Source organism: Corythoichthys intestinalis, chromosome 16 (genome assembly GCF_030265065.1).
Source record: "Corythoichthys intestinalis isolate RoL2023-P3 chromosome 16, ASM3026506v1, whole genome shotgun sequence".
Classification (NCBI taxonomy): domain Eukaryota; kingdom Metazoa; phylum Chordata; class Actinopteri; order Syngnathiformes; family Syngnathidae; genus Corythoichthys; species Corythoichthys intestinalis.
This window is the reverse complement of record NC_080410.1, coordinates 44143929-44169714: the sequence shown is the minus strand read 5'-3', so window position 1 is coordinate 44169714 and position 25786 is coordinate 44143929. Positions and strand designations below refer to the sequence as shown.

General features: G+C 38.8%; 1 protein-coding gene across 2 annotated transcripts in view; it reads left to right on the top strand.

Moving 5' to 3' along the window:
* Positions 1–2950: 2950 nt before the first annotated feature.
* crebbpb (CREB binding protein b) overlaps positions 2951–25786 on the top strand; it is an 83847-nt gene continuing 61011 nt past the window's right edge. For both annotated transcript variants that reach the window (XM_057861363.1, XM_057861362.1), the window contains exons 1-2: positions 2951–3798; positions 24904–25502. In XM_057861363.1, coding sequence (XP_057717346.1) covers positions 3717–3798; positions 24904–25502 — 681 coding nt within the window. In that variant the 5' untranslated portion in view covers positions 2951–3716. The remainder of the gene's footprint in view (positions 3799–24903; positions 25503–25786) is intronic.

Genomic DNA, 25786 nt, shown 5'->3' with positions numbered 1-25786 from the left:
TAACTACAAACAACCGCTTCCGGTATCCATCAATGAGTTTCTTACAATGCTCTGCTGGAATTTTAGACCATTCTTCTTTGGCCAACTGCTCCAGGTCTCTGAGGTTTGAAGGGTGCCTTCTCCAAACTACCCTTTTCGGATCCCTCCAGAGGTGTTCTATGGAATTCAGGTCCGGACTCATTGCTGGCCGCTTTAGAAGTCTTCAGTGCTTTCTCTCAAACCATTTTCTAGTGCTTTTTGAAGTGTGTTTTGGGTCATTGTCCTGCTGGAAGACCCATGACTTCTGAAGGAGACCCAGCTTTTTCACACTGGGACCTACATTAAGCTGCAAAATTTGTTGGTAGTCATCAGACTTCATAATGCCATGCACACGGTCAAGCAGTCCAGTGCCAGCGGCAGCAAAGCAACCCCAATACATCAGGGAACCTCCGCCGTGTTTGACTGTGGGGACCATGTTCTTTTCTTTAAAGGCCTCGTTTTTTTCCCCTGCAAAGTCTTATGTTGATGCCTTTTCCCAAAAAGCTCTACTTTTGTCTCATACGACCAGAGAACATTCTTCCAAAACTCCAGCCTTGCTTTTTTATGTCTCTGGGTCATAAGAGGGGTGTCCCTGGGTATCCTACCATAGAGTCCCTTTTCATTCAGACGCCGATGGATAGTAGGAGTTGACGCTGTTGTACCCTCTGACTGCAGGTCAGCTTGAACTTGTTTGGATGTTAGTCGATGTTCTTTATCCACCATCCTCAAAATCTTTCGTTGAAACCTCATCAATTTTTTTTTCCCGTCTACATTTAGGGAGGTTAGCCACAGTGCCATGGGCTTTACACTTATTGATGATACTGCGGATGGTAGACACATGGACATTCAGGTCTTTGGAGATGGACTTGTAGCCTTGAGATTACCCATTCTTCTCAAGTCCTCAGACAGTTCTTTGGTCTTCTTTCTTTTCTCCATGCTCAATTTGGTACATACACAAGGACACAGGAAGGCGGTCGAGTCAACTTTAATCCATTTTAACTGGCTGCATGTGTGATTTAGTTATTGCCACCACCTGTTATGTACCACAGGTAAGTAACAGGTGCTGTTAATTATACAAATTAGAGAAGCATCACATGATTTTTCAAAGGGTGCCAATACTGGCCCATTTTTTGAGTTTTGTGTAAAATGATAATGATTACATTTTTTTCCCGTTCTCTTTTGTGTTTTTTTTTAATTGCAAGCAAAATAAATGAAGATGTTACTACCAAAGCATTTGTAATTGCAATTATTTTCTGGGAGAAATTGAGCATTATCTGACAGAATCGCAGGGGTGCCAATACTATTGGCCAGCAGTGTAAGTGGAAATGCATCTATGATTGAAATTTTAGACCTCTACCTATTTTCTAAGTGGGTGATCTTGGAAAAATCACAAGGGGTGCACGTACTTCTACTCCACACTGTATTATTCATATGGCGGAAAACACAAACAAGAGTGAAAAAGCGGTTTCTGCTCTTGCACTCCTCTTTGAAAGAAACTGCTGTATTTTAAACCAAAACAACTGTTGTGTTTGTGTTTGAAAGAACAATATGCCATAGCAGATTCATGGCGAATGAAGCCCCCAAACTATTTTTTATTTGTCCGTTTTACCCTGGAAACCCCCGTTTACAGATGTCGCGCAACCGCTTTAGTTTCAACCCAGCCATAACACGAAGGTAGTTAATTATATTTATTATTCAAAATGTCTGTCATATTTAGCTTAGAATCATTAATTGATGTCTCATATTTCGTTTTAAAAGAAAAACTTAAAATATTCACTCACATATATTATATCAGGGGTCCCCAACCTACGGCCCGCGGGCCACCTCCACATTTGGTCCGGCCCCCTGAACAATACCAGATTTATATATACTATCTATTTAATTAATAGTGTATTATATTGTATTATTATTTTATTTTATTTACTTTTGTTCCGTGAAGAATCCAGAAACGGTTATTTGATTGTGGCTTTCTGAAAAACAATACATTTTTACATTTAGGCACTCCTGCAATCGTCACACCTTTTCTGTTACAAACTGACCCCGGCCCCTCATCAGAGAAGGGAAAAGTTATGTGGCCCTCACAGGAAAAAGTTTTGGGACCCCCTTGTTGGATGACAAATAATCGATCCAAACAAAGAAAAATTGGAAAACATTTTTTAAAAAACATTAAATATATGAAAAAGAAAATCTCGACCACTCCTTGATGTCTGCGATTTCTGCATCGCGACCCTTGTTATATTACCATGTTTCACCCATAAAATCCCCCAAATATCCGGCTGTTGCCATTTAAATCTGTTTCTTGACACTCGGTGATACATGCTCCATGGAGTTCTGGGATTTAAACAAGGTAAGTATGCGATAATATCTCATTAAAGTCATGGCGTCTGTAATTCTGCTCTTGCGTGCTCTCACCTCCAGATAGGGTTTTGCTATTTAAAAAACTTTTTTTTTTTTTTTTGTTTTTTTTGTTTTTTTTTTTAAATGCCCTCCTGTTCAAATTTTTTCTTCCCGCAGAAAATTGTGGTTTTAAGCTTTCCAATGATGTATCACACATGCATATCGGACAATTTTGAAATTTGGCCAAATTGGGGGTCTCTGAGCGGAACTTCAAGTCACCTGAGTGTTGTCTGCCATATACAATTTAAAGAATTTCGGGCCTAATACTGACCTCATATTGTCACACCCCTAGTATAAAAAGCAAGTTTTCTATTATTTTTTTTTTTTTTTGATTAAGTATTTTTTTACTATAATTATTTTCAATGTGTACTACATTTTCGCGTTCCCACCAAAAATATGTATTATTTTCTGGTAGTAATTTGCCTTACGTCCACGTGACGCACGGTGGGGCATAGGTTTACGTAATGACGTCATTTGCACGTCCCCCACCCCTCCCCTCCTTCCTCCCCCACAGTCTAGCTGGGAAGAAAAAAAAAACTTTTTGTATCGTAGGAATCAACAGCCGCCATCTTGACGCGGCTCGGAATCGGGATTTCTGGGGTAGCATTAATTGTAAAAAAAAGCCGACTGGAGCCACCCAAAGCGGACCCCAACGGCATTTTATCGGCCCGAATCGAAGCCCGAGCTCTCCCGGCGAGGATTAATACAAACATGTGAGGGCTACTCGGGATTTTATCGTGCCGAAAGCCCACCGTATATTTGATTTCCCTTTTAGCGAGCGCCGCTTCTCGCCGTCAGTCCGTCCCGAAGCCGAGGACTGTTCGGCGCGACAGTCACCGGAAAAATAATCCGCCTCAAAGAAAATATTTTTGGATTTTTGCTCTTTTTATCTGAGCCAGAGGTGGATTTTTTCGGAGGCTGGTTTCGACGGCGAAAAAAAATGACTCCGCGCGGACGAGTCGCCGGCGAATTGCCCCGAAATGGCTCCGCGATCGCTTCGTATAATATTTCCTGATCGATTATCGAATTTCTCTTGACGCCAGATCGTTTCGGATGCAGTTATTGGGGATAATTATGTGGGTGTTGGATGTTGGATTATCATGGGGTGATCTCCGGCGGCGAAGCGTGGCGCTGTTGCCTTTCTTTTGAAACCTGCTCTCCCCGGGCAGCATTTCGCCACTCGAGGAAAAATAGATCCCAACGCAATTGATCCATTTTTTTTGACGCGCTGCCATAAGTAAGTTAATAATTGGATTTAAAAGAAGAAGAAGCCTGGGATCAACCCAGGCGGAACACCCACAATGGCTGACAACCTGCTGGATGTTGGACCCCCGACAAAGCGACCCAAACTTAATTCACCACTGTCGGTGTCGGACGGCCCAGGTGAGTGTTCGGTTTCTCCTCCCGTTTTTGTCATGCTAGCAAGCTAAAGATGTCAAAATCACGAGGAAACTCAAGTGCTATGCGGGTTTTGAACGTTAAACATGGTCGAGCTACTTTAGACAAAGCGAAAGTGACAAGCTTTAAAATGTTGCATTTGGGTGCACCTGTAGAAACGCAAACCAAACTCGTCTTGGAAATACCTTCAGTGTCTTTGAAATGCTTTGGAGATGACAACCTGTCATTATTGACATGAACGTGAAGTTTTGTCTCCCATTTTCCTCAAATGCAACCTGTGTCACAAGGAATTTCAGTTATTCGGTGTCATCCTGAACACTAGGGGCACTATTTCGGGGAGTACATTTTAAGGCTGCAGCTATCGATTATTTTAGTAGTCGATTAGTGCTGCAACGATTAATCGATTAACTCGAGAATTCAATTAGAAAAAAAGATTCTAATTCAATTTTGCTGCTTCGAGTATTCGTTAATTAAAGTGGCGTTGTAATGGTTTATTTTGAAAGTGTTTGCACTTAGTTTTATTGATTTGGGTGGATGCTCAGCCCTATATCCTGCCTCATTTCAAATGGCTGACTCCAGCTGCTCCATGTTAAGACCAACATAAGCCAAGTTTTTGTTTGTGCTAATGTTTTTATGAATGCATTGGTAATTTAGTTTATAGGTATATTTAGCTATTTTTGGGGGGGGAATATGTGTCTGAACTATTTGCTAAGAGCATTGTTAAGAAAAAAACAGCGTTTTATAGCATTTAAGCTAACAGACTTTTGCTATATAAGTTGGCCAATTGTTCTTTTGTTGTACATAGATCCTTATTTATTATTTTTTTATACCGTTAGAGTCTCAGCTCAGGTATTTTTATTTTTCGTGTTCCTCATCCGATTACTCGATTGTTCGAACTAACTAGTTCATCGATTAATCGACTACTAAAATAATCGATAACTACAGCCCTATAGTCGATTAATCGATGAGCTAGTTAGTTCGAGTAATCGGATGAGGAACACGAAAAATTAAAATACCTGAGCTGAGCCTCAAAAGGTATAAATAAATAAATAAGGATTTATGTACAACAAAAGAACAATTGGCTAACTTATATAGCAAAAGTCCGCTAGCTTAAATGCTATAATACCGTTTTTTTTTTCTTAACAATGCTCTCAGCAAATGGTTATGACACATATTCCCACAAAAAATAGCTAAATATACCTGTAAACTAAATTACGAATTCATCCAAAAAACATTAGCACATACAAAAACTTGGCTTATGTTGGTCTTAACATGGAGCAGCTGGATTCAGCCATTTGAAATGAGGCAAACTAGAGGGCAGAGTATTCACCCAAATCAATAAAACTAAGTGCAAACACTTTCAAAATAAACCATTACAACGCCACTTTAATTAAACGTATATTCGAAGCAGCAAAATTTAATTCGAATCTTTTTTTCTAATCGAGTACTCGAGTTAATCGATTAATCGTTGCAGCACTAGTACATTTTGTACATGAGGCAAGAAAAACTTGAGATGTACTTGTTGTCAAGTTGAAATATGGATTCCATCTAGTGGTGCAGCTATCGATTATTTAAGTAGTCGATTAATCAATGAACTAGTTAGTTCGAATAATCGAGTAATGGGATAAGGTACATGAAAAATTAAAATACCTGAGCTGAGCCACAAACGGTATTAAAAAATAAATGAGGATCTATGTACAACAGAAGAACAATTCCATTGCAAAAGTCTGCTAGCTTAAATGCTTTAAAATGCTAACCTTTTTTTTTTTTTTTTTTTAAACAATGCTCTTAACAAATCGTTCAGACACATATTCCCACAAAAAACGGCTAAATATGCTCAAAAACTCAGATGTGACTGGAGAAAAAAAAACTAATTCGCTGCTTTCACTCAAAAAAAAACTTCTAGATCTTATTAAAAAAAATCTTAATTCCTACCTAAAAATATCATTGTGCTTGATTACACACATCATTTAAAAATTAGGTGTTTTCCCCTACGTGTTTCAATTGAATTTCCATTTGTGTCAAGCTATTTTTTAGTTCTAATTAAGTTGTAAGTTAGTCTAAACTGTAGGCCCTGATAGGATTTTGAGTTTTTGCAGTGTTCAAAATAAATGTATGATACCTGCTGTATTGGAGCACATTAGCAACCAGTGCTACTTGGTGTTTTATCCAGCAATGACTACTAAGCTGAAATTGACAGTTAGCTTTATTATGTTTTTATTTTACACCCTCATCAATCTACAGCGCTATGTTTTTACAGATTAAATATAGCCTGTATGTAGGACACGTTAGTCACGCATCGACAGTAGTCATAATTAATAGAAACCTAGCCCTCCTAAAGGCTAACGTTACGTGAGCAAAGGAACGGTAGTGTTAATCTTATTTATTAGCGCTGAGAAGTCTACTGCTTTAAGATGGCGGCTATTTACTAATGCCGCCAAGTCTGTCATTTCGCGTCTAGTTCTATATAAATGTGATATCTATGAGACGCATCAGACGCTACCTGCTACCACCGTAGCACCATGCGGGAGTAGTTTTTAGTAATTTTTGCATAGTTTGTAGCGGCTGTCGGCTGCAATCGGGAATTATTGCTTCTTCCTCTACGCATGTGACATCTGCACGTTGTCCCGCATTAAAAGTAGTCCGGGCAAAACGTGATGCTTAGAGCTGGCAAAATTAAACTATTCCTCGAGGTGAATAAAATTACTCGGATCAGTTTTTAAACTTAAGTTGCTCTACTATTCGTTTCAGACTAAATGAACCATCATGAAGCTTTGAACCAATTGACTGCCAAGCTTAATTGCTTCAAGAAGATATATTTGGCCATCACTGCTCCCTTGTAGGAGACGGTCAACCTCTGCTGCCACCTGCAGTCAACACTGTTGTTGTCTAACATGCCTCCTAGCATGCATTGCAGTACTACAGATGTAAATAACGATCAAAATTCATGTTCCGTGCGAATTATTTTTTCAGTTACTGTTCCAGTTTTCATTAATTGCTAGTTATGGTATTTGATAACACTTTATTTGACAGTGGTGCCATAAGACTGTCATTAGACAATCATAATTATGACATGACACCGTCATGAGCATTAATCAATGCTTATAACAGATGTCATTTGTGTTATCCGGCAAATTATCTCAATTTTGAATGGATGCGAAAGATCTGAGCTGGACATAAATGGCGTTAGTGACATAATTTGCCGGATGACATCTGTCACAAACATTCAGTAATGCCCTTGATAGTGTCATGTCATAATTATGACGGTCTTATGACAGTCTTATGACGCCGCTGTCAAATAAAGTGTTACCTATTACCCCAAACAAATCAATAAATAAGCCGCACTAGACTATGAGCCGCAGGATCCAAAATGAAGGGAAAAAGCATACAGTCTGAAAATTAACTTAAATTAGCTTCAAACAATATAAAAAAATAAATAAGGATCTCAGAACAATTGGCTAACTTGCAAGTCCACTAGCTTAAATGCTATTAAATGCTCTGAACAAATTGTTCAAACACATATTCCCCCCCCCCAAAAAAAAAAAATTCTGAAATATACTACTAAACTACATTTAAAATACATAAAAATATGAGCTCAAACAAAAACAACCATATGTTGACCTTAACAGGGAGCAGTGGGATACAGCCATGTTCAACGAGTTTTGTTATATTCACTGTTGCCACTATAGAGTGGTGTATCCACCCAAAGCAATGAAACTAAATGCAAACACTTCCAAAACAAACCATTACAATGCCACTCTAATTAATCGAATCCTCGAAAAAAATTGATTCGAAGTTTTTTTTTTTTTTTAATTATTATTACTCAAGTTAATTGATAAATCGTTGCAGCACTAATTCCATCTATCGCTTGAGGCTGGTACTAACCATTCTTATAAGTAGGGGTGTGACAAAATATCGAAAAGACGATATATCAAACAATGCAGAATTCCACTTGCATTTCACACGAGCAATAAATGCTTTTAAAACTAAATAAAATACCTAAGTTTAGCCTTAAACGGTATTAAAAATATGAATAATGAGAATGTAAGTACAACAAAAGAACAATTGTGTAGCAAAAGTCCGCTAGTTTAAATGTTATAAAATGCTAAATTTTGTTTACAATGCTCTTAACAAATTGTTCAAACACATTTTCCCGCAAAAACCTGCTAAATATACTTCTAAACTCAATTACGAATGCATAAAAAAGCATTAGCTCAAACAAAACATACCTTATGTTGGTCTTAACAGGGAGCATCTGGATTCTGCCATGTTAAATGAGTTATGTCATATTCTATGTTGCCACTAGAAGACAGAGTATCCATGCAAGTCAATGAAACTAAATACAAACACTTTCAAAACAAACCATTGAAACGGCACTTTAATCAAATGACTCCTGAAAGCAGCAAAATTGGATTCAAAGCTTTTTTTAGTCGAATTACTCGATTTAATCGATTAATCGTTGCAGCACTGATCACGATACTTTGAAGACCAAATGGTTATGCATATGCTCCCACCAGTGTCGTTTTGGGCAGCCCTTTTAATTTTCGTCTTAGTTTTTTGGACGATAATACTTATTAGTCTTTGTCATATTTTAGTCATTGTAAAATGTTTGTCTTCGTCTAGTTTTTGTTGCTGAAAACACAAGACCAATTTCGTCTAGTTTTAGTTGACGTTCACTAAAAAAAATTGTTGCAAAATTTGAAAAAATACACTCCAAAAATAAATAGTTTCCAACTATTTCAAATGAACATTGATAGACGAGCACATATAATAGCATCTACAAACCTATCACCAACTTGGTGACAATACACACTTAGCAGGGAAACAGTATATTGTTTTTAATTATACCCACCTGGACGCCACGAAATGTATGCCAAAAAAGTTGTCTGAGAGTTTTAGAACACGCTCGCCGTTCGCATTAGCCTAATGCTAACGCTATGCTAACACTACGAGTTACATTTAGTGTGCGATTATAACTCGGCAAGGTCAGCACAGACTAGGGCTGCAGCTATCGATTGTTTAAGTAATCAATTTATCAACTAGTTAGTCCGAATAATCGAGTCAAATTTTAGGAGATATAAAACAAAGGTTTGCTAAGACTGCACTTTCAAAAGAGCATTAAATACAAATACAAAACAAAATTCCTGAGTGCTTCAAACTATGCAGAATTGCACTTTAATTTCACAATAGCAATAAATGCATTCAAAATACATTAAAATACCTGAACTTAGCCTCAAACGGTATAAAAAGAGGATTTATGTACAACAAAAGAACAATTGGTTAACTTGCAAAGCAAAAGTCCGTTAGTTTAAATGCGATAAAATGCTAACTTTTTTTTTTTTTTAAACAATGCTCTTTACAAACATATATTCACACACAAAAAATGTTAAATATGCTTCCAAAGTAAATTAAGAATGCATAAAAAAACATTAGCTCAAACAATAACTTAGCTTATGTTGATCTTGACAGGGAGCAGCTCGATTCAGCCATGTTACATGAGTTATGTCATATTCCCTGATTCCATGAGAGGACAGTATTTATCCACCCAAATCAACAAAACTAAATGCAAACACTTTCCAAAACAAACCATTACAACGCCACTTCAATTGAACGAATACTCGCAGCAGCAAAATTTGATTTGAAGCTTTTTTCTCATGGAATTACTCGAATTAATAGATTAATCATTGCAGCACTAATCACGATACTTTGAAGACCAAATGGTTATCCATATGCTCCCACCAGTGTCATTTTTGGCAGCTTTTTTAATTTTCGTCTTAGTCTTTTGGACAATAATCCCCAAGTTACTAATTACTCTTACATTGAGGTAAATGAGTTACTAACTCAACTACCTTTTGGGAGAAGTCCTTTGTAACTGTAACTAATTACTTTTTAAAAGTAAGTTTAACAACACTGGTAACGTCTCATCAACAAAGAACACAATACAATTGGCTTCATTGACTCACCTTTGACGTAGGCACACTGGATCTAACAACACAAAAGACAATCTGACTCTTGACACTTTGTATTATTATTGATTCTGCAACCCAACCTGAGTGTAGCAGTGAACTCTTTCCTTCTCGCTCTCTCTTGCTCTTAACACTGGGGCAAGCGTGCGCAGCCTCACATTACACACAACAAGAACCCAAACGGGACTGCTCGTAGCAATCGAATTGAATCAAATTCGTTGGGAACAATTTATTAATCGATTTTAATCGATTTAATTTATTAGTTGTTGCAGCCTTAATTGCCAAACCCCTAATCTGACTGTGTTCTATCTTAGAAAGATGATGTCTACCTTTTAAGTTTGCCAATTGTTTTCCCGCAGTTGAGTGCTAAATATCATACTACAAAGACAAGAGAAAGAGTGCAGTCATGAAAGAGTAGCCCAAGGGTCTGTGTCACCTGTCCGACCTGCACAACAACTTCGTACATCACCTGAGACTCTTTAAATGTTTAAGAAAAAGATCCAAGCCTTATGGATGACAATTTGGGAAGATCAGCACGTCCATTCGTACTTAAATTTGCTGTTAACCTGATAGTCAGTGTGTGTGTTGAGTAGGGGTGGGAACCTCTGGGTACCTCAAGATACGATACGTGATACGATATATGCTCATGATAACGATGATCTCACTATATGGCAATTATATAATTTTACGATATTCTACAAAAGAACAAATAAACAGTAAAACATACTATTTTCATCATTCTGCTATGAATTGGAATGAGTTTATCACTAGTAGATGTCCAATCCATTTAAAGTGGGAGGGATGGCAGCGAATTAATGAATGTTCATTCGCTGCCATCCCTCCCACTTCAAACTGATTGGATGTTTGTGGCAGCCAATGGGATGTTGGGACATTTCTGGTTCGTTACCGTTTGCTCAGTATTGGCACCCCTGCAATTCTGTCAGATAATGCTCAATTTCTCCCAGAAAACAATTGCAATTACAAATGCTTTGGTAGTAGTATCGTCATTGATTTTGCTTGCAATGAAAAAACACAAAAGAGAATGGGAAAAAAAAAAAAAAATCAAATATCATTTTACACAAAACTCCAAAAATGGGCCGGACAAAATTATTGTCAGCCTTTGAAAAATCATGTGACGCTTCTCTAATTTGTGTAATTAACAGCACCTGTTACCAGGTGGTGGCAATAACTAAATCACACTTGCAACCAGTTAAAAAGGATTAAAGTTGACTCAACCTCTGTCCTGCGTCCTTGTGTGTACCACATTGAGCATGGAGAAAAGAAAGAAGACCAAAGAACTGTCTGCGGACTTGAGAAGCAAATTTGTGAGGAAGCATGGGCCATTTCAAGGCTACAAGTCAATCTCTAAAGACCTGAATGTTCCTGTGTCTACCGTGTGCAGTGGCATCAATAAGTGTAAAGCCCATGACACTGTGGCTAACCTCCTTAGATGTGGACGGAAAAGAAACATTGACGAGAGATTTCAACGAAACATCCAAACAAGTTCAAGCTGTCCTGCAGCTTGAACAGTGTCAACCTGTACTATCCGTCGGCGTCTGAATGAAAAGAGATTCGATGGTAAGATACCCAGGAAGACCCTACTTCTGACCCAGAGACATAAAAAAGCCAGGATGGAGTTTACCAAAACTTAGCTGAGAAAGCCAAAAACGTTTTGGAAGAATGTTCTTTGGTCAGATGAGACAAAAGTAGACGTTTTTGAGAAAAGGCATCAACATACATTTAAGAAAAGAACATGGTCCCCACAGTCAAACATGGCGGAGGTTCCCTGATGTTTTGGGGTTGCTTTTCTGCCTCTGGCACTGGACTGCGTGACCTTGTGCATGGCATCATGAAGTCTGAAGACTACCAATAAATTTTGCAGCATAACGTAGGGCCCAGTGCGAGAGAGCTGGGTCTCCCTCAGAGGTCATGGGTCTTCCAGCAGGACAATGACCCCAAACACACTTCAAAAAGCACTAGAAAATGGTTTGAGGGAAATCACTGGAGACTTCTAGAGTGGCCAGCAATGAGTCCAGACCTGAATACCATAGAACATCTGTGGAGAGATCTGAAAAAGGCAGTTTGGATAAGGCACCCTTCAAATCTCAGAGACCTGGAGCAGTTGGCCAAAGAAGAATGGTCTAAAATTCCAGCAGAGCATTGTAAGAAACTCAATGATGGATACCGGAAGCGGTTGTTTGCAGTTATTTTGTCTAAAGCAGACATGTCCAAAGTCCGGCCCGGGGGCCAAATGCAGCCCCTGGTCAAATTTCATCCGGCCCTCAGCCTCTGTCATTAAATCAATAATGTCTGCCCCGCACACAGACTTAATAAATTGGTCAGCAGTACTGCTACCATCATATGAAGTACCGTAATTTCCCGAATATAAGGCGCACCCGTGTATAATGCGCACCCCAAATTTACTTGTAAAATTTGGGGGAAATTATTGTACCCGTTTATGACGCGCACCCTAATTTTAGCACCAATAAATAGAAGAATACAAGAAAACAGAGCTCGTGTACAGATACAGAGATGTCATTTTACTGACTGGTGAAACACAGCACAAGCATAGCACATTGGTAGTTCGAAACATTACCGTAAACTGACAGTATTTACGGTAATAATATGATTTGACAACTTCTCCAACTTACCAGAATCTAGGAGAAAACAAAACGGATGTGACTTTTCTTTTAAAGGCTGCTGTATAACTTGCTCGTTTCCTCATGATGAATAAATGTTTCTTCCATGGATTGATACGGTAAAACTACTGAACTATTGTTATTTGGGTTTGAGTTTCCCGAGGGACCGATATAGTTGACGGACACAGGAAGTGTGTGTCCTTACATTTGTTATGCTCCGAATTGTGGAGCTGCAATAAACGTCGACTCAAATGAGTTCAAGAAACTAAATTCTGTGCTTTATGAAGAGTGAAAAAAGCAGAATTTAACACAGACGAAATCATTCGGCCGATTAGTGTGAAGTATTACCGAAACAAAATGGTGACGTCACGTACCGTAATGGTCGGCAACGGGTCGCCGCATACGTTTCTTCAACGCAACGTGGCCGTGTCAATGAAAAAAAATCGGTTTATATATATATGTAATACATATATATTTCTGTCTCCATCCATGTACCCGTTTATAATGCGCACCATGAGTTTACAAGTTGATTTTGGGGAAAAAAAGTGCGCGTTATATTCGGGAAATTACGGTAGCTTACACACTAAATGCTGCTCCTCATTTACCCACTAAAAGGCAGCAGCACTCTATGCAACATAACCCCATGTGACCCTGAATTCCTAATTTTCTAAAATGGTGACAATCAACACAAAAAAGAAAGTTGAATGCGACGGCAGACGCTTCAGGGATAGGTGGAAATTGGACTATTTCTTCTCTAAAATACGCAACAACTGTGTCTGCCTCAAAGAGACAGTCGCTGTGTTTAAAGAGTTCAATGTGAGGCGATATTACCAAGCAAGAGACGCTGACATGTATGACAAGATTACAGGGAAGATACATAGTGAGAAATTAAAGCAACTTGAAGCTAGTTTAATTTTACAGCAGCAGTATTTCGCAAGAACCCAAGAATCAAAAGAGAACGCCACAAAGGCTAGTTGCGAGATTGTTGATATTATTAAAAAAAAAAAAAAAAAAAAATGTGACACACCGAATGGCTTGCTAAAATTTGCTTGATTATATTGTTCTACGTAAAAGACGTCAACCGAGGTCGGCCCCCCACATTTTTACCACACCAAATCTGGCCCCCTTTGCAAAAAGTTGGACACCCCTGGTCTAAAGGTTGTGCAACCAAGTATTAGGCTGAGGGTGTCAATACTTTTGTCCGGCCCATTGTTGGAGTTTTGTGTAAAATGATAACGATTTAATTTTTTTTTTTCCATTCTCTTTTGTGTTTTTTCATTGCGAGCAAAATAAATGAAGATATTACTACCAAAGCATTTGTAATTCCAATCATTTTTTGGGAGAAAATGACCATTATTTGACAGAATTGCAGGGTTGCCAATACTCCTTATCTTCTATCATCTTGATTAATGACTGTATTCATAACTCCTTCATAATAAACTTTAATCAAGATTAATCTTCACATGCTCATGAGTCTTGGCAAAACTGCAATAGTTGTACATTTTAAATTACCGTTAATAAATGTGGATCTCATCGAATACAACTCCATTGTGGACATCGCTTCCAGTGTATTTGAAATGATACATTCTTTAATTTTGATAATCTTTTTGTCTAATCTGCTTCATTGCTTTTGATAGAACACCCTTAATGTGAGGATACATCGACAAAAACTTGTTAACAAAATAATTATCTCTGCGACAAAATCGCTGATTACAAAAATGCAAAAAAATGAACCCGAATCAGGATTTTCATCAATTGCACTAGCTGTTTCCTACCAGGCTCATTATCTCGATATGTCTTGGCTGAAACTCTCAAGGAGCTTCTTGGGCTTGCTGGACCCCCATTGGTACCCTTCATCACGCTGTTGTTTTCTCTCACGCGGGTTGGCTGTCAACTGGTTGCTAACGCTAACTACTCCCACGCCAAAGGAAAGAACACAAAAAGAGGCAAATAGGCGCAGATATCAGGGGAAAACCATATGAAGCATGAATAGATGGAAGTCGTCATTTATTCTAGGTTTTAAATATTTACAATATGACTCATAAGATCCAAGATCTTTACCAGTGTTGTTTTTGGCAGCACTTTTAATTTTCGTCGTGTTATGTAAACTAAAATACTTAATCTTATTTTATAGTCCAGTGGTTCTTAACCTTGCAAAAGGTACCGAACCCCAAGTCTTTCACATGTGGATTCACCGAACCCTTCGGAATTAGATAAAGGATTTTTTTTTCAAATTAAAAAATGATATATCTAAGCTATAAGGGTGTAACGGTACATGTATTTGTATTGAACCGTTTCGGTACGTGGTGCTCGGTTCGGAACGGAGGCGTACCGAACGAGTTTCTGACGTAATGTAACCTTTTCGAGGCTGTGAGTCGATCGGGTTACAGTTTCTTTGTGTGGATTATATTTACTCAGTCTTCTCTACTATAATGAGGACCAACACGGTAGGACAGTATAACCCAGAAATGTCAACGGCGCGACAACGTGGCTGCCGCGAGAACGCAGTGAAACGCGGGCGTTAAAATCAATCAGCCAATGCACACCAGTCGCAGTGCGGCTGCGTGTTAGACACGTCCCAGAAGCGGCTCAACACAACGCACGCGAAAAGAACGGCAGAGTTTATTAATTGACCCGAGACGCGACCCTCTTACGTCAATAGTACTACCGGTAGCTAGGATCGGGCAGACTGGAAGTCACTCGTGTAAAAATACGGTAGATCCGGTCGATTTTCAAACTAATTTGCAATCGTAACCCACTTTTTGAGTCCATCATTTGTCTTGAGTGGTAGATCGGGACACAGTTGACTTGTCTTTGTTGATTTACTGCTGTCTTCTCTGCTATAATACTAACCAACACGGCCCCGTGTTCAATACAAAACCCTCCTACCACAACAAAACAAGTAGGTACTGATATTCACATAGGAACTAAAGTTATACAGCATAAAACATACAATATAAATGAATACTACATCACATTTGTAAAATATAAACACATTATAAAATAAATAATAGCCCATTTTAAAAAAAATTATTGAAATGAGCTAAAACACCTGTAATTAAATAATAAGAATAATACACAGATCCTGCTTAACCAATTAAATTTATTAATTTCTGTGTGGTGCTTTAACTTGAGAAAATCCACCAATAAAGCTTTTGAAAACTTCATAAGAAAAAAAATGATTCATTGAGGCATTTCATCTGTAAAATACATGTTAAAATCTTTGTCATTGGGATTGCTTTTGTCTTTAGCACAGGACTTATTTTTTCTTCTTTCAGAAAGAAAGCTGACCAATAAGCAGGGTCTGAAAGGCAAATTGTTGTTGGATTATCTTTAAATACCCGCTACTTTTTGAGCAGAATTCTAGCTTTGTATAGGCTAATGTTCCTATTGTTGAAAGCACAAAGGTGTGTAATAAACAACTAGCACATTTATATTTTGCATTTTTCTTACTGTACCGAAAATGACCCGAACCGTGACCTCAAAACCGAGGTACGTACCGAACCGAGCTTTTTGTGTACCGTTACACCCCTACTAAGCTAGCAAGCTAATTATTTAGGAGATTCTTATTTTAAAAGCATGTTTTATAAACGGGTCAAAATTTGAGTTAACGCTGCCCATTGGTCCGTTGTATTCCCTCATCCCAAGTGCGAGTCGACCTTCTACTGAGCAAACCAGTTCCTCTTCCCATCTGATCGAGGACAAACAGTTAAAAGAAATGGATTAAATCTGTAAATTTGGTGAAAACCGGACCAAAACGTGGTCTCAAAAGCCACTTTGCCTGAATTTAATCAGCCTACGAAAATAGGGCTCTGCGTTTATTTACCTTCGCCGAACCCCTTAGACTTACTCACCGAACCCCTGGGGTTCGATTTGAATCCATGTTAAGAACCACTGTTATAGTCATTTCAAAATGCGTTTGTCCTAATTTCTTCTAGATTTAGTTTAGTGGACGCTTACTCAAAATGTTTTCGTCTGTAAAATTCAAATGTTTTAGTCCAAAAAATTAGGGCTGTCAAAATTAATCACGTTAAAATATTTGACGCAATTAACGCACATGTCCCGCTCAGACAGTATTCTGCCTTTTGGTAAGTTTTACAGCAAGGTTTTTTTGTGCTGTCTAACAGCGAACTCTTGTGGTCGCTTTGGTTTATTGCTTTCTTGCCAGTTCAATATGGCTGCACGACGTCTCGGGCTGACGCCTACGTTGTAATGTTCTGCTTATATGATCCTTGGACAAGATTTGTCCGTTGTGGTTGTTGTAAAGAATGTACATATTATGTTAGTAAGCGAAATGTTATATTTTTTGTATGAGACGCCTGTATAGCGTGCTAAGCTAACGTTGTTGCTAATGCAATGCTTGTGTACTTTTTTTTGTAGTTTCACTACGGTCTAATGAGGACAGTGGTTTGAGGCCATTTTATTAATAACCAGATGAAAAAGGAAGAAGTCTGATTATTAACGCGTCGTTCACTAGCTGTCTAGCTTTGGAAAAAGTAGACGCTTCGGAGTGAGGACAGCATAGACAGATTTAAATGACAGTAGAGTGAAATGCCCACTACAGTCCTTATGTACCGTATGTGGAATGTATATATCCATCTTGTGTCTTATCTTTCCATTCCAACAAATTATTTTACAGAATATATATATAATTTAAAGAAAAATATGGCATATTTTATAGATGGTTTGAATTGCGATTAATTGCGATTAATTACTTTTTAAGCTGGAATTAACTCGATTAAAAATTTTAATCGTTTGACAGCCCTACAAAAAATACATACATCAATAAATGGTTTCCAACCATTTCAAATCAACATTGACAGATATATTGTCATGTCTGCAAGGACAATGCCAACTTTGTGACGATAACGCACCCAGTAGGAAAATAATAAATTGTTTTCGATTAACTAAACCTACCTTGAGGCCACAATCTGTATGCTAACGGGAATGCTATGCTAACAATACGAGTTACATTTAGTGTGTGATGATCACTCAGCACAGACCTGTAAAGGCAAAAGCAAAGTTGCATGTCCCCTCTTGTCAACAGGAGTAATACATTATTTTGTGCTAATGCGAATGCTATGTTCAAGCTACGAGTTACATTTAATGTGTGGTGATCATTCACCACCGATTCAGATTCAGAATATTTATTGTCATTGTTACAAAAAGCACAACAAAACTTTTTTTGGAGCATCCATACAGCTCATGCTGTAAAGGCAAAAGCAAAATGTCATATTCTCGTCAAGATGAGAAAATAATTGTTTTATGCTAATGCTAACGTGAATGCTATGCTAACACTAAGTGTTATATTTAGTGTCTGATTATCACTTACCAGTGACCAGACCTGTAAAGGATATAGCAAAATTGCATATTCTCGTCAAGATGAGAAAAATGTTATGCTAATGCTATGCTAACGCTACGAATTACATTTAATGTGTGATTATCACTCACCACAGAACTGTAAAGGCTAAAGCAAAATTGCATATCCTCTCTTGTCAAGATGAGAAAAATATTATTTTATGCTAATGCGAATGCTATGCTAACGCTACGACTTACATTTAATGTGTGATGATCACTCACCACAAACCTGTAAAGGCTAAAGCAAAATTGCATGTCCTCTCTTGTCAACAGGAGAAAAATATTATTTTATACTAATGCGAATGCTATGCTAACGCTACGACTTACATTTAATGTGTGATAATCACTCACCACAGACCTGTAAAGGCTAAAGCAGAATTGCATATTCTTTCTTGTCAAGATGAGAAAAACATTTTATGCTAATGCTAATGCTACGAGTTATATTTAATGTTTGAATGTTTGGGGGTGCAGCAAAAGTCGCATGAGTGACACAACACAAACACTGCTATGATGCAGGCTGCCGTAGTACACATAAAATAAAATGTCACGTATTTTGAACATATGACAGAAACTGTCGCATTTTCGTCTCGTACTCTCGACAGACAAAAACTGGCTTCGTCTTGTTATATTTTTGTCCCTCAAGACACATTTTTAGCTCGGCATGTCATAGTCATGAAAATATTGTTGGTCGACGAAATATTTTCGTTATCATTGACAAAAATGGCAATAATCTTTACTTATTGTCCATCATGGTAACGATAGCTATAGCTATGAGCTAGTTTGCGCAAGACTGGAAAAATCAGGTGAAGCGCTTGCTGTGCCTGAGTGGGCTTGTCAGCACAGGGGGTGAGAAAATGACCAGACATTCTCCAATCATGTAAGGTTTCCTCCATAAGCGTCTGACTGGTGTGTATATCAACACCGGCCCCTCTGGCGAACATTATTCACCGACATGCGTTCAAAATCCATTCAAGCGTTGCGAGTCTCAACTTCCCCCAAGCAGGGCGAGGGAGCTTCTCTGAATCTTCTGATGATGTTTCTGCTGATGTGGAACAGATTGCCTTGAGGAAGCCGAGCCGTTGAAGGCGCTGGATTACCAGCTTCCTTCACTGTTCTGCTACTCCCTGGAGCCCTTTGTCATAGCAGGCCTACTCTTTGGTTACTCTCCATTTATCATATCGGGCACATCCAGTGACAGCCTAGCCCAAAAATACCTCATCAGGTTGTAATTCAAATCAGTTGTACCCTAAATGAAAACCTTGTCCGAAATATTCTGTTCTGCGTGGCTTCGGCATGAGAACTGGTCTCATTAAAGAAAGTTGCAGCCATTCTAAACAAGTTCCAGTTGTGGTTCGATACTATTGTTCAGGCTGTGTTCAGGTTGGTTCAGTTACTGCGCCGCTAAACGTTTGTCTTGATATTGTCCCAGTCCCAGAAAAGTGCCAAGAAATCACAAATACCACCACCGCGTGGCTTTGTTTTCATAGAAGCGAGTGACAAGGATTCGGTTGCTTCTTGTTGTGAAATGTCGATTAAATGTTTGCGCTAGGGACCTGTGGTCTCTACCCCAGGTGATGATGATGTCATAGTAGCCTTCTGTCTGGGAGTTGTTGCTAGTCTGGCACCACTGGACAAAAAAAAAAATAAAATAAAATCAAAGCACTTCAGCAAATTTTGGCTTTTGCATAGACTCCACCATCAGTTGACAAGACAGGTCCCACAGACATTGCGCCATGCCTTCCCGTAGGGGGCCGACCCATGCAGAACGTTGAATTGGCTTTTACTGTGAAACTCAAACACGCTGCTTTCTAAAGCCAGATTTAGGTGGAAAGAGTGGAAAGCGTTTACTGCATATACAGTGCCCTTCGTAATTATTGACACCCCTGGTTAACATGTGTTTTTTTAGCTTCTAATAATTGTTTTTTATTCAAATAATATGGGACCTTAATGGAAAAAAAGAGAAAAATCCAACCTTCAATACAAGTGCATTTATTCAGTGGGGAAAAATCCCACATAAAGAAATAATTATTTGACATCAAATAATGTGTGTCACAATTATTAGCACCCCTGGTGTTAATACTTTGTACAACCCCCTTTTGCCAACAAAACAGCACCTAATCTTCTCCCATAATGTTTCACAAGCTTGATTTTGTGTCTGGTGAACCATTTCTGTGTAGATTTGGCCATATGTTTCGGGTCATTGTCTTGCTGAAAGACCCAGTGACGACCCATCTTCAGCTTTCGGGCAGAGGGCAACAGATTTAGATTTAAAATGACTTGGTATTTCAAAGCATTCATGATGCCATGCACCCTAACAAGGTTCCCAGGGTTTTTGGAAGCGAAACAGCCCCACAGCATCACTGACTCACCCCCATACTTCACAGTGGGTATGAGGTGCTTTTCAGCATGCGCATCTTTCGTGGCACGCCAGACCCACTTAGAGTGTTTGGTTCCAAAAAGCTCAATCTTAGTCTCATCTGACCAAAGCACACGGCCTGGGAGCGTCAGTGATGCTGTGGGGCTGTTTCGCTTCCAAAGGCCATGGGAACCTTGTTAGGGTGAATGGCATCATGAATGCTTTGAAATAACAGGACATTTTAAATCAAAATCTGTTGCCCTCTGCCCGAAAGCTGAAGATGGGTCGTCACTGGGTCTTTCAGCAAGACAATGACCCTAAACATATGGCCAAATCTGCACAGAAATGGTTCACGGGACACAAAATCAAGCTCCTCCCATGGCTATCTCAGTCCCCAGACCTTGTTTTGTTGGCAAAAGGGGGTTGTACAAAGTATTAACACCAGGGGTGCTAATAATTGTGACACACAATATTTGATGTCAAATAATTTTTTCTTTATGTGGGATTTTTTCCCCACTGAATAAATGCACTTGTATTGAAGGTTGGATTTTTCTCTTTTTTTCCATTAAGGTCCCATATTATTTGAATTAAAAAAAATTATTAGAAGCTAAAAAACACATCTTAACCAGGGGTGCCAACAATTATGGAGGGCACTGTAAGCGGGCAGGAGTGTCTCGAGTGATTTGGTCAGGAATTTAAGGTAATTACGTTAAATAGCACCATGCATGCACTTTGAAATATGAAAAAAATCAATGGATAAAATTAGTCTAACTTTGGCTTGAAATAGTTACGTAAAATTGATAACTGCCCGTTTTTTGCTTTTAACCAAGAATCTAGACTTTTACGTTCATGTCTAGAAATTCCGCGATTTAAGCATTTACTGACAAGAATTTTCAACTTAAAAAGATTTTTGTTTTATGATGGCCACCATATTGGATTTTGTATTTCTACAAAATGGCGAAATTCAACCTAAATAAGTTATGATTGTATATAGAAAAATGCAGATTTTACTTTTGTTGAGTGAAAGTAAGATTATTCTGCATGCTTTCCTCAGTTTCTGAAAAGAAAACTGATTTATTAGCTGTTGAAAACTTACTAACACTTACTTATGGGCTAAATTAAAAAAAAAAAATTAAGGTGCTATTTTGAGCAAAAACTTATGTTAAATATTGCTATTGATCCTGAAAATATAGGTGATTATCTCTGCATTTTGTGATTTTTGTGCATCTAGCGTAAAATTTGAGAATTTTATAGCCATCACCAGTAGGTGGATGGCGAGATAGTGTAAAGCGCTTTGAGCACCTTGAAAGGTGGAAAAGCGCTATACAGTGGTACCTCTACATACGATCACTTCGACACACGATCTTTTCGACATCCGACGTAAAATTTGAGCCGCCATTTGTTTCTACATCCGACGAGTTGCTCGAAATACGACGACATGACAGCACTGCAAACGAACGCACGGTGGATTTTCTTGTGTGAGAAATCAACACAGTTTTCAAAAAAAGTTGATACAGTTGGAGAAACAAGGAAAAAAGTGATGCTTACCTTTGAAATGAAGATGCAAGTTATAGAAAAATATGAGCTTGGGGTGCGCGTCTCTGAACTGGCTCAACAATACAGCTCCATGGTCCTCTTCCGACCACCGTTCGCCACTATTTATAAGTTAAGGTGACAATTATTATTGTGGTAACATTGCCAAGGAAATCGCCAGCTTCGTCACGTTTTTATCATTTCTTTAGGAACTTATCCAACACAAAACGCCCATTGTCTTAAGCAGTTGACTGCTCTCAAGAAAACGAAAGTATTATCTCTACCGCACCGACCTATCTCACTGAGACGTCAGCTTCGCGGTGCGTTCAGGGACAGTAAAAAGTGTCCGCCATAATAGAATCCGATTCGTTACATTATTTACAGGAATAATTATTAATTATTCTTCTTATTATTATATTATTCTGAATTATTTATTTATAACTTATTTGTTTTTCTATGTTTAATTGCCATTTGTAACAGTGCCAGCAGTATTTATTAAAAATTTAGTGTATGTTTTTAGGCTTTGGAACGAATTAATGGAATTATAATGTATTCCTATGGGAAAATACTGCTCGACATACGACCATTTCGACTTACAAACAAGGTCCTGGAACGAATTAAATTCGTATGTAGAGGTACCACTGTATAAGTATTAACACCATTCACCATTTTAAGTTTTGTTATACTTGTATAAAAATAATTGGGATTTTATTTGGGAACGACTTTGAATTTTTTGATGTCGCTGCTCATGGAGACTCATATATGCCTAAGGGAGGTGCCTGTTTTAGTTTTAAGACACTAGCGACTTGGGTTATGAAAATACTTGAATTTTAAGTTTTTTCAAATAGGCCCCCCCAGATTGAATGAAGGAAATATTTACTGTCGTCATCATCATGGGTATCATTGACAATCATTGACAATTACAAAATGTGATATGATTTGCCCGAAGGAAGAAAAGCCAAAGCACACGGTCCCAGTTGAAGCCTGGGACCTTGTGCTTTGGTCAGATGAGCCCAAGATTGAACTTTTTGGAACCAAACACTCTAAGTGGGTCTGGCGTGCCACGAAAGATGCGCATGCTAAAAAGCACCTCATACCCACCGTGAAGTATGGGGGTGGGTCAGTGATGCTGTGGGGCTGTTTCGCTTCCAAAGGCCCTGGGAACCTTGTTAGGGTGCATGGCATCATGAATGTTTTGAAATACCAGGACATTTTAAATCAAAATCTGTTGCCCTCTGCCCAAAAGCTGAAGATGGGTTGTCACTGGGTCTTTCAGCATGACAATGACCCTAAACATATGGCCAAATCTACACAGAAATGGTTCACCAGACACAAAATCAAGCGCTTCCCATGGCCATTTCAGTCCCCAGACCTTGTTTTGTTGGCAAAACGGGGTTGTACAAAGTATTAACACCAGGGGTGCTAATAATTGTGACACACAATATTTGATGTCAAATAATTATTTGTTTATGTGGGATTTTTTCCCCACTGAATGAATGCACTTGTCTTGAGGGTTGGATTTTTCTCTTTTTTTTCCATTAAGGTCCCATATTATTTGAATTAAAAAAAATATTAGAAGCTAAAAAACACATCTTAACCAGGGGTGCCAATAATTATGGAGGGCACTGTATCTACAATCGCAACTTATTTAGGTTTAGTTCCGATGTCACTATTGCCTCCGCACGTCTTGCAGGCTATCTGGGCCTCGTCGTTTTTAGATTGAAATGTTACATTAAATAAAACACATAAACGCCGACGAAACTTTTGTATTAACACAGAAATGTCTAAATTACTATTTTTTTCCTTTTTTTTTTCCAAAAACGGGCAAATTACCTGATTATTTGAATGTAAAGTTGCCCTATTGTGCATGGATACAAAGTCAGACATGGCGGCCGTCATAAAACGGAGCTTTTTAAGTTGAAAATTGTTGTATATAAATGTATAAATCCTGGAATTTCTATAGATGTGGACGTTTTCTTTCGTCGTCTTTCTTCTTTTTTTTTCATTCATTTTTTTCACAATGTTTCCAAGTGCATGCATGGTGCTATTTCATAGAATAATTACCTTGAATTCTCGACCAATTCACTCTTGAGACACTCCTGCCTGCTTGTATACATTAATACCTTCGTCCCATTTCCACCTAAATCCAGTGTTGGAATGCAACGCGTGTCTGAGTTTATCGCAGTGAAAGCTTACACGACGCTCTACATGGCTCGGCTACCTATTGGAAGCCTTGCTGCAATGTCTGTAGGAGCTGTCTCGTCAACTGATAGTGAAGTCTATTGAGCATTATATGCGAATACAAAATAAAATTCCTGAGTATTTCTTCAAACGATGCAGAATTGCACTTTCATTTCACAAAAGAAATAAATACATTTAAAAATACATTAAAATACCTGAGCTTAGCCTCAAACGATATTAAAAGATAAACAATTGAGGATGTAAGTACAACAAAAGAACAATTGTCTAACTAGCATTGCAAAAGTCCGCTAGCTTAATTGCTATAAAATGCTAACTTTTTTTTTTTTTTTTTTAAACAAAGCTCTTAACAAATTGTTCAAACGCATATTCCCACAAAAAAGCCCGCTAAATTTACTTCTAAACAAAGAATACATAAACAAACATACCTTATGTTGGTCTTAACAGGGAGAAGCTGGATTCAGCCGTGTCAGATGAGTTATGCTATATTCACTATTGCCACTAGAGGGGAGTGTATCCGTCAAAATCAATAAAACTAAGTGCAACCCTTTCAAAACAAACCATTACAATGTCATTCTAATTAAACGAATCCTCAAAGCAGCAAAATTTGAGCCGCAGCACTTTTCTAATCGAACTAAACAAATTAATCGATTAATCGTTATAGCACTAGTTTGCAGGCCACATTAATGGCAGTGTTGAATGGTGAATGAACAGGCAGAACTGTCGGGCAGAACAACCCCGTGGGCTGGATTTGACCTCTTAGCAGTCCGCATGTTTGACACCCCTAACTTAAAGCACTGGTGTCAAACTGAAGGCCCATGGGCCAGATCTTGCCTGCTGTATCATTTGGTACGGCTGGTGAAAGTAAAGCATGTGCTTCAACTGCATTGTTAAAAAGGTAAATAAGATTTCTGTGGTCTTCAAGAAAAAAATGAAGGACTATAGATTTTTTTTGCTAGACATAATAAGGAAACAGTAACTAGAATGTGGCCCGATGACGTAGATTCTTAATTATCACTCTCCAATTTTTTATTTTTAGATCTCGTGTCCCTATTTGACCTGGAAAATGATCTTCCGGATGAGCTCATCCCCAACGGAGATCTGTCACAGATGGGAATGTCCTCCAACGGCGGCGCAGGAGGAGGTCCCGGTCTCAACTCCATCGTCGCGGACGCCGCCGCCAAACACAAGCAGCTGTCGGAGCTTCTGCGGCCGGGTAGCTCCTCCATCTTGGGAAGTTCTCTCAATTCTGCCAGTCCCCAACAGGGAGGCATGGTGGGAGGCCAACTCGGAGCAGTGCTGAGTAAAAATCCACTCGGCCAGGGCTCTCCCAACCATCAGTCTCCCCAGAACCAAAAAATGGGCATCGGTACGGGACAAGGAAACGGAGGCATGAGCTTCAATCAGGCCTTGTTGAACAGTGGTCAGGGTCACGGGGTCTTGGGCCCGACCGGACAGGTGATGAATGGAGCTCTGGGATCAGTGGGCCGAGGTAGACCTGGCATGCAGTACCAGAGCCAGGGTATGCCGGGAGCGGGCGTTGGAGGAAGCGTGCTGGCGGAGACGCTGACCCAAGGAGGACCGCAATTGGGTGGACATAACTCGTTGACTCCTCAGCAAGCTGGACATGTCAATAAGGTGAGGAAAAAAAACAGTTCACAATTTCTGGCTGTGACCTGAGATGGGCATAATAATACATTACCCCGGAAGTAAATGATCATGTTCTAGTGGCATTGACAGTGCAGAGACATAACACTACCAGCTTTTCAGGATGCTCAAATTGTCCCCAACAACTTTTAGCAACCTTATTTGCATTACATAATGACTTCAGTCATACAGATCATTTAGATTGTCTTCCCATATGTTGTAAGGATAGAATTGACCCTACCATTAAGTGAATCACAGTAGAGGCAGGGGTGAAA